General features: G+C 35.5%; 2 protein-coding genes across 2 annotated transcripts in view; both read left to right on the top strand.

Annotated features, from left to right (window-relative positions):
• Nucleotides 1–6,284, top strand: part of LOC107556060 (extended synaptotagmin-2-A-like) — a 30,463-nt gene extending 24,179 nt beyond the window's left edge. The window contains exons 15-23 of the mRNA XM_016239050.1: nucleotides 543–599; nucleotides 1,143–1,217; nucleotides 1,299–1,385; nucleotides 1,549–1,601; nucleotides 2,801–2,899; nucleotides 3,191–3,322; nucleotides 4,752–4,857; nucleotides 4,951–5,000; nucleotides 5,080–6,284. Of these exons, the coding sequence (XP_016094536.1) occupies nucleotides 543–599; nucleotides 1,143–1,217; nucleotides 1,299–1,385; nucleotides 1,549–1,601; nucleotides 2,801–2,899; nucleotides 3,191–3,322; nucleotides 4,752–4,857; nucleotides 4,951–5,000; nucleotides 5,080–5,125 (705 nt within the window). The 3' untranslated portion in view covers nucleotides 5,126–6,284. The remainder of the gene's footprint in view (nucleotides 1–542; nucleotides 600–1,142; nucleotides 1,218–1,298; nucleotides 1,386–1,548; nucleotides 1,602–2,800; nucleotides 2,900–3,190; nucleotides 3,323–4,751; nucleotides 4,858–4,950; nucleotides 5,001–5,079) is intronic.
• Nucleotides 6,285–7,297: 1,013 nt separating this feature from the next.
• LOC107556058 (condensin-2 complex subunit G2-like) overlaps nucleotides 7,298–9,682 on the top strand; it is a 29,064-nt gene continuing 26,679 nt past the window's right edge. The window contains 4 exon segments of the mRNA XM_016239049.1: nucleotides 7,298–7,376; nucleotides 7,582–7,672; nucleotides 8,824–9,012; nucleotides 9,106–9,220. Of these exon segments, the coding sequence (XP_016094535.1) occupies nucleotides 7,595–7,672; nucleotides 8,824–9,012; nucleotides 9,106–9,220 (382 nt within the window). The 5' untranslated portion in view covers nucleotides 7,298–7,376; nucleotides 7,582–7,594.

Below are 9,682 nucleotides of genomic sequence, written 5' to 3'. Positions count from 1 at the left end.
GCCTGCTACAGTATTTTTCTCTGTGCGTCTGTCTTCAGCGTCTCTGGCCTGTGTTAACGGGCGTTTACAGACTTCATATTTTCACATAAATGACATTTTGGAAAACGATTGCATTGCAACGCAGTTTGTACAAGTCCAGAACAGAGACGAGTTGCTTGCAATAAGACAAAAAACGGCCGGTTGCCGATCGCGTAAGTTCCAGGGGAAGCTCCTTAAGTTCGGCCATCCTACACACACGAGACTGACCGCTCACTCGCACCAACAGGACGAGGAGAGTCGTGTTACTCTCTACACTGCTCTCAACCTGAGGGATTCCTACACTTTCAGTCTTTGAGGAGACATGAAAAACAGCGCATACCGCAGGAACGGTATAACGGAATATAGCGGTTTTGAAACCGTGAACATTTCAAATCGCGGTATACCTTGAAACCGGTAATCGGCCCATGCCTAGGCTGGACCAGTCGAACTATCATTCTTGCATGTCCTCTTGCTGTATATTAACTTTCCTATTCTCAATTTCTCTCAATCCTTCCTGTGGAAAGACCAATCCTCTTGACTTTAACCCTGATGGCCCCAAACCCCCTTATAAAGGCCTGAAGGTACATTGAGAATGCATGCAGTTTATACAGTGACATAACATAAGCATTACACTCGCGTCTGGACCCTAAGCATGATTTTACGTCTTTTATGATTTGTTTCATTCTTTTGTGATTTGGGTTTATTTCTCAATTGCTTATCCAATGTATTCTTCCCTCATTAACCACTGCATGTGTTTAAAGACTTAGCAGATGTTATTGAAGTACTCTTCTGTTTAATAAACTACTGTTCTACTGTTATTTTTACTTAATTTCATGTCTTTATTGAATTGAGAAAATAAAACGAGGCTTTTTGTATTTAGGTTGCTGCGTTATTTGCATTTTCATAGATGAGTTTAAAATAAACTTCTCATCACAAAGCACTAGTAAGGAACATAACCTTAAAAAAAGGCTAACTGAGCTATGATGTAATTATGATTAACCAAACTAGTACAATCAGCTCATGTTACCAGAGAGCTGAAGTAGATTTTTTAACTATTAAAGGAGACTGTCATATTTGGTCATATATCATTTATCATATGTTTTCTTTCCATTTTTGTTCAACAGTCTGGAAAGAAAGTGAGCATAGACCCAAATCCTTTTGTCAAACTGACTGTAGGACAAAAGATGTACACAAGCAAGGTAGCATTCATTAATCAGCTTTAACCTGTTCAAGACTAGCAAATCACTTATATCCAGTCCTGTTTTGCTCCTGATTTTCAGGTAAGATATAAAACTAGTGAGCCGCTGTGGGAAGAGGCTTTTCCCTTCCTTATCAACAATCCCCACACTCAGGAACTGGAAATTGAGGTATGGGAACACCCTAAAAGCATGAATATTAAAGTAATCAATAATTACTAAGATAATGTTAATTACGTAAGTCTACTGTAGTTTACACTATAGGGTTCAAAAGTTTGGGATTTAAAAAAAATAATGTAATACTTTGATTCCACATTGACACATTAAATACATTTCGCTGCCCTCTGCCACACTGGAACTGCAGCAGAGGTTACAGCAGCTACAGAAGTGAGTCTGTGTCCAAGACACGCTGATTCCCTGGATGCAGAAGTCATTTGTGTTTTGCTTTTTTCCTGTTGATGCAAATTCATTTTGTTAGAAGCCACACTGGTGAGTTCTTTCTACTGTTTTATGAGAAACACTAAAAGCCAAAACACAGCCAAAAGTGAGACACTAGCTATATCCAGTGCAGTGTGAAACATTTATCTGCACGGCCCAATGAAAAACACAGCACAACTGACTGGATAGCAATGAGCAGATTGACCAGACCAATTTGAACAGCGAAGCAGTGGGGAAGGGTTACACAACTCATTTGTATTTGTCGCTGACTCCCTGTTACAAACCATTATGGCATCCATGTTGCTCAGATAGTTGAAACTGTATTAAACAGCCCCAACACACCTATACCACACTGAAGAAAACTGGAGACTGGAGAGGATTTTCAATCCAAACATCACCGCCCTTACCAAAAATTGCCATGAATTTACACAAACTGGAATGTTTTGGCAGAAATATTGCATATTCATGCTAAATATTACAGACTACCATGCAAAGGTTTGGGGCCAATGATGGGGTTTTTTTTGTGAAAGAAATTAATACTTTTTTATTCAGCAAGGATGCATTATATTGATCAAAAGTGATAGTAAAGATACAAAAACATTTTGTAATGTTACAAAATACTTGTATTTCAAATAAGTACTGTTCCTTCTATTTATCAAAGAATCCTGATTCTGAAGGATCATGTGACACTGAAAACTAGAGTAATGCCTGCTGAAAATTCAGCTTTGCCATCACAGAAATAAATTACATTTTAAAATATATTCAAACAGAAAACTCTTATTTTAAATAGTAATCATATTTCACAATATTATTGTTTTTGCTGTATTTTTCATCAAATAAATGCATCCTTGATTAGCATAAGAGACTTCTGGAATGATTGGATTGTAAAAAGTAGATGTTACATATCAGAAGATATCCAGGGTGGTTGGAGGAGAGGTTGAAAAACTCAAAAGTGCTTTATATTTGAAGTCAATTTAAATTGCAATGATGTGGATCAAGGAAATCATGCAGAATGCAATCAGGAACATGCGTTAAGAAAGTAAATGTTGTAAATATATTTTGAATTCATGTTGACTTGTTGAAAGCAAAACGATATCCAAACTCAGCCTCACACACTGTCAGATAAACTTGCTGTTTCTCTGTTACAGCGGCTCTGGGCTGAGCCAGTATCCGCTCGGTGAAGTCCAGCTCACTATCCGACACAGCTCACAAAGGAATAAACTTATTGTAGTGGTTCATGCCTGCAGGTGAGAATGCCACAGACACATTAACCTTCATCTTGCTGTGTTTTATAGTACCACTTCCAATCATTTTGTTTGCAAATCTTTGCCTAATTTTGACTTTTACACTGAACAAATCCAATATATTAGTGATTTTTTGGTAAATGATCAGTGGTTAACACTCTTGAACATTAACAACAGTGTGCAAATAAAGGGGGACATGTGTTTGCATTTGTATAAATGTGACGCAACAGGTCCTTGTGAAAATACCTCTCATGCTTTTGTGTGAATATGTGTTTCCATGTGTCTTAATCGCAGAAACCTCATAGCACTGACTAAAGATGGCTTAGACCCATTCATCCGCCTGTACCTGTTACCAGACAAGAGTCGCAGTGGCCGCAGAAAAACCAGCACACTCAAGAAGACACTCAATCCTATCTATGACCAGTCGTAAGAATCACACTAAACTCAAAGACCATTTTAAAATCGGCAATTATGTTCATTATAATAAATGGTGCAAAAGACTTTATAAAAAAGAAGTACACTTTAGCAAACTTTTAAAAAGATTACTTATTACAGAAAGAATGGACTCAAGTGCAAACGGAATGTTATGTTTTCTAACACGTAATTGCATGTTAATTGCAATTAAATGAAAATGTGTTAAATAGTTTACATTTATATTAAATACATTTAGCTGAACTTTGACCCACTTTAACCAATACTGAAGTACATCTTTATATGTAATTTTATAATTACTTCTATTGTCTTTGAATGGTTGAAGTGTACTGATAAATACAGACAAGCATTTATAGTAAACTACTGATGTAATTTCTATAGAAACTTATGAAACATATGCAATATATTTACATATATTTGTAATCATGAAGTTGCAGTTCAGTAAATTAAAAATATATTTACTTGATATCGTAATATTGAATTACCCACTACAGTTATCAAAAATCAATTACATGTGCTTTAGTATGTTAGGCAACAATACACAAATTAAGTGTATTTATTTTAAAATCACACTTTAATGTTTATTAAAACATTATCAAAACATTTAATTAAAACATTTTTTAAATTACACTACAAGTTCACTGCACATTCAGTACAATTAAGCACACTTCTTTTTCACAATCTATGCGTCACATTCAGCTCTGAGTAGCAGTGTTATCATACTGTCTATCTGCATTCTTTTCAACAGAAAAGTGCCAGTTTTGAATTTCAATTCAATTTCAAATTAAATTCATCTTGACAATAAACATTGTAAGATGTTTCTTTAGCTTGACATGGTACCATTTTAATGTACAATAAGGTAGTAAATAGCAAGGTGATTATAAGGGCAGTTGAGGAGGAAAAATGAGGAACTACACTCTGTTCATTGACCGTCTGAGGAATAAAAGTTTGTAATGATAGATTAGTGATTTTTTGTTTGTTTTTTGTTTTTTAGAACTTTTGCTAATAGTTTTAGAATATTAATACATTTTCCTAATAGTATTCACGTAAAACCTAATGTGGTTACAGACATAGTGATAACTTTAACTCATTTAAATTGCATTCAAATGAGAAGAGGACCCACCAGATTCAAAATCTTGCCTGCTGTTTATCTTGCTGTATGCATTTGCATGACATTTCCTTCATATTAAATCCACAGCGGAGCTCCTTACTGAACAGAGCTAGTTAACTGTTTTAACCTCCAAACCAAGTCAGCCAAGACTTCATAATATACTGTATGATGCAACTGCCAATGTTTCTGAGAAATGTTATTTTTGTTTAATTGCATTGCTGAAGGTTTCTTGATACCAGTTGTCTGCAGATGCATGTAGCATAGTAAACCAGTAACTATAGTAACAATCTCTTGTTGTGTTGCTTTTGTCAGCTTTGAGTTCAGTGTGTCAATAGTGGAACTGCACAGGAGAACTTTGGATGTCGCTGTCAAGAATGGAGGAGGACTGTTGTCCAAACACAAAGTACTACTGGGCAAGGTAAAAAAACATTGATGCATTCACATTCCCTTCTTTTTCTCATTCTGTTGATCACTGGATGTTTATGGAGGCTCACAGATGTCTTTGTCACAGGCCGTTGTGGACTTGGCAAGTGAAGACGTTTCTAAAGGATGGACTCGATGGTGTGATTCTCATTCATTTGTACAGTCACTCTTCTAAATGTACTTTTTCCTGATTACGAAAGCTTCCTTTATCTCTCAGGTATCATCTGACCGAGGATGGATCGAAGAAGATCATTCAGACGTAGTGGTCCATGCTAGAAAGCAGAAACGAATGGAACAGCAGATTACTGGGACATGTCACGGCACGCACAGGATAGAAACTTGAGAAGCAGAAGAGCAGCGCTGGACTAACTAAACCAGGCTACTTCTACTGGGATTTACACTGGCCTATAAAGTGTCTCTCTCATTCTCACCGAAGCTAAAATTACAACCTTAAGCATCAATGGCCCGCTTACTCTCTCTTTCTCAAAGGATTCAATCTGATTGTCTTTTTTGTTTTGTCTGCTTATGTTTGTTTTATTCATCTTATTGGTGTTTGGATAAATTATATCACTTTTTTACCCAATAAAAATAATTACCTATGAAGTTAAGAAACAATGACAGAAAAAAAAGATCATTTAGATCATTAGATTTATTAATACATGTGCCTTTATTTATTGTATTTAAGTTATTTTGATAATATTTTGAAACTTTTTGATTTCTGGGTTTAATACTATGTTTTGTAAGCAATCAAAATCACATCTGAAAATGTTTTTATGTTGCTGGAAAGTCAGACATTATTGTTGCATTGGTGTTTGTTTGAGGCAGTATATTACACAAAACACATGGCCAAAGGCAAAGGCCACACGTATTCGTTTGTATGTATATATGTATGTATGAACATTTTTTTTTCTTTCTTAGTTTTATGCTTGTTCTATCTCAAACAGCTATGGAAATTCTAAGTTATGTTCAGCTCTTCATAGATGATCCACTGATCATTTATTTTAAAAGTATTTTACTGTGTCCCGTTGCACAACACAAAATGAAAAGCCTGTACAGAAATGTTTGATACCCGTTTTGTCTGCAACAGTTTTATGAAGAAAAGCAAAATGTGTATTTAGTATGTGACATTTGTAAAATTATAATAGCTTGGTTACAAAGTGTTTTGCTTATGGATTGTTTAAAGACTGTGAAATGGCTGTTGATATGATTTCCAGCCTTATTCTTCTCTATGCATAATGCATGATATCATTAAAATATGCAATTTAACTTGAATCATGCTAAACTTGTAACTTGGACCCCTTTTAGAGTTAAAGAGCCTGAATGCATTTTTATCTTAATTGTCTATTCATACTTTTTTGTTTTTCATGGTATATTTTAACAAGGAAGGTGTTGAAGCAACCTAATAAAATATAATGCTCAATATTTAGGCCTTATTTGTTTTTTTAGGTCCAGCAATACTCCATTATAGAACATGATACTGACAAAAGAGCAATATTTTCTAATAACCGTAAAATCTAAAGTTTCCTTGGCTTGGTATTCCAAAAAGAGGGAGAACAGATTAAAGTTGTTTTATTTATTTTGTATTAATATTTTTCTATAACCGAAAAGTATGTAATTACAATATAATGTATCATCTGTCATATCTCAGAGACGATTCTTCACCTCTGTGCCTCTCATTGTTTACAAGTGTTGGAAATGACTTTGCTGACTTAACATACAGCGTGCTTTTGGCTCCATCTGCTGGACATTAGCTGGTAGTTGTAGAAGCCGATGCTCAGCGTTTGAAGCATTATCTAAACAACGTTCTACAGAACGCCTTTAGTAGAGATAACGATGAAGTCGGCTGCATTCAAACTCAAGCGCCGTCCATCTCCTCTACAGCAGGTGGCGCTGTCGCATTAAGAACGGCATGACGCTTCTTTAAGCTTGAGCGGGGAAATGTAGCTCTCAGAGGCTCTGCTCTTCTACCGTTAGATGTAAACAACCTGACAGGTCATGATACTGACAAAAGAGCAATATTTTCTAATAACCGTAAAATCTAAAGTTTCCTTGGCTTGGTATTCCAAAAAGAGGGAGAACAGATTAAAGTTGTTTTATTTATTTTGTATTAATATTTTTCTATAACCGAAAAGTATGTAATTACAATATAATGTATCATCTGTCATATCTCAGACGATTCTTCACCTCTGTGCCTCTCATTGTTTACAAGTGTTGGAAATGACTTTGCTGACTTAACATACAGCGTGCTTTTGGCTCCATCTGCTGGACATTAGCTGGTAGTTGTAGAAGCCGATGCTCAGCGTTTGAAGCATTATCTAAATAACGTTCTACAGAACGCCTTTAGTAGAGATAACGATGAAGTCGGCTGCATTCAAACTCAAGCGCCGTCCATCTCCTCTACAGCAGGTGGCGCTGTCGCATTAAGAACGGCATGACGCTTCTTTAAGCTTGAGCGGGGAAATGTAGCTCTCAGAGGCTCTGCTCTTCTACCGTTAGATGTAAACAACCTGACAGGTTTGCTTTGACGGAAAATATGTATTTATTATGTGCGGATAGAGTTTAGAAAATAATGCTTTGCTCTGCGTGTGCGAAACTATTAACACTTACGCTGTTGCATACGTTACATAATCTCATCCTGTGCACGGACAACAATATAAAATAAAACATCAATGGTAAGTTACTTGCCGAAGTGCGTCGTAATTGTGTTTCTGTCTGGTAGGACTCTAAGCGAAATGTCGAAACGAAAGCAGTTTCTGGAGTCCGTCCATCATGAGCACGTCCAGGATTTTCTGAACTTCATCAGGTTGCATGTGAGTCATGTTTGTGTCACTCCATACATTTCTATGACTAAACTAACTGAATTGAATGTGCACGTGTAGTTTGATTGGAACCTTTAAAGCACATAAACAAACAGTACTTTCAAATAAAGTAGTAATAAAAATAAAAAAACCACTACGAGTATGGTTTCACTGTTTGTGTGTTATTCAATATTACATAAGTAAATATATTTAAAATGGGCTAAATAGCAACAATATCATTACAAATGTGTAATTACAAGTATATTTAACTACATGATTTAAAGTTGCATTAGGGACTCAAACTACATTAAAATTTACCATAAATGTCGGTACATTTGACAGTACGCTTTAAACATATATCAAAGACAAAAGAAGTAATTATGAAATCACATATAAAGGTGTACTAATAGCATTGAATTGCAAATAACATGTAGTTGTGTGCCCAAAAACATTACATTCGGTTTGGGATTAAGTATATTCTTTTTAAGAATATTATTTCCGTTATAAGTAATCTTTTTAAAAGTGTGCTTATTCACAAGGCATAAATGTAATGTACTCAATGTAAATTACGCTGGATACATGTTTTATCTGTTAAACAACTAAAGAGAACAATAGACACGCAAGATCTTATATTTTGACTATACGATGCTGTTGTTTCTTAGATATAACAAGTTTACATTCAGAGTAAAGAAAGCAAAGTCTATGCAAGTCAGTCTTCAACTACTGGTAAAAGTCAAGGATACAGGAAGAGCTAAAACAGCAGTCTGAGTCTGGCAAATAACATGTAGTTGTGTGCCCAAAAACATTACATTCGGTTTGGGATTAAGTATATTCTTTTTAAGTATATTATTTCCGTTATAAGTAATCTTTTTAAAAGTGTGCTTATTCACAAGGCTTAAATGTAATGTACTCAATGTAAATTACGCTGGATACATGTTTTATCTGTTAAACAACTAAAGAACAATAGACACGCAAGATCTTATATTTTGACTATACGATGCTGTTGTTTCTTAGATATAACAAGTTTACATTCAGAGTAAAGAAAGCAAAGTCTATGCAAGTCAGTCTTCAACTACTGGTAAAAGTCAAGGATACAGGAAGAGCTAAAACACCAGTCTATATTATTCAGAAGATCACACTGTTCACTGCTGTTTGTGTTGCAGAAGGATGGAGCGGATCCGTTTGACCTGGCTGAGGTTTTGCCGGAGCTGCAGAGGAGTCAGAGGCAGGAGTTGTGGGAGAGACAGCTGAAGTTGCTGCAGCACAGCCTCACTGCTCACCCTCCAGAGCGCTGGATCACTGGAGCCGACGAGGACGCAGGCGACATGGAGGTAGAGATTTCTGAGGAACAGGTAAGACTGCTAATGTTTCGAATGAAACAGAAAACCAAGATCTTTATGGTAACATGTCAAAATGACAGGTAGTTTGTTCTTGTTTCCTTTCAGATACAGGCAATGGCAGTAATAGAGGGCGTTACAATTGTTTCTACAGTCTCTGTAGACATTTTGCAGGAAAATGACATTTATACTTCTCTTCTCGAATGTGCCCAGATGCTAAACAGTAAGTACTTGTAATGTGACTCTTGAAAGAAATGCAATAATGTGAAATAGTATTACAATTTAAATGAACTGTTTTGTTTTCGTATATTTTAAAACGGCTTTTATTCCTGTGCTGGCAAAACAGATTTTTCAGCAGCCTTTACTCCGGTCTTCAGTGTCGCATGATAAAACAGAAATTATTTTAATATGCTGATTTGCTGCTCAAGAAACATTTATAGTTATTATTATCCATGTTGAAAACATGCTTAATATTGCTGCATAGTATTTTTGTGGAAACGTGAACTTCTTCGTAAATGTCTTCACTGTCACTTTGATCAATATAATGCATCCTTGATGAATAATAATAATTTATTTGTAAAACATGTAATAGGTTACATCCAAATGGTTGCAGGTTTGATCTTATTTGCTGTCATCATTGTCATTTTTGCATCACCATTGTACACTTCAAAAAGGTTCATAATTC

This window comes from Sinocyclocheilus grahami, unplaced genomic scaffold, assembly GCF_001515645.1.
Source record: "Sinocyclocheilus grahami isolate Dianchi unplaced genomic scaffold, SAMN03320097.WGS_v1.1 scaffold554.1, whole genome shotgun sequence".
NCBI lineage: Eukaryota > Metazoa > Chordata > Actinopteri > Cypriniformes > Cyprinidae > Sinocyclocheilus > Sinocyclocheilus grahami.
This window is presented reverse-complemented; position numbering and strand designations above follow the sequence as displayed.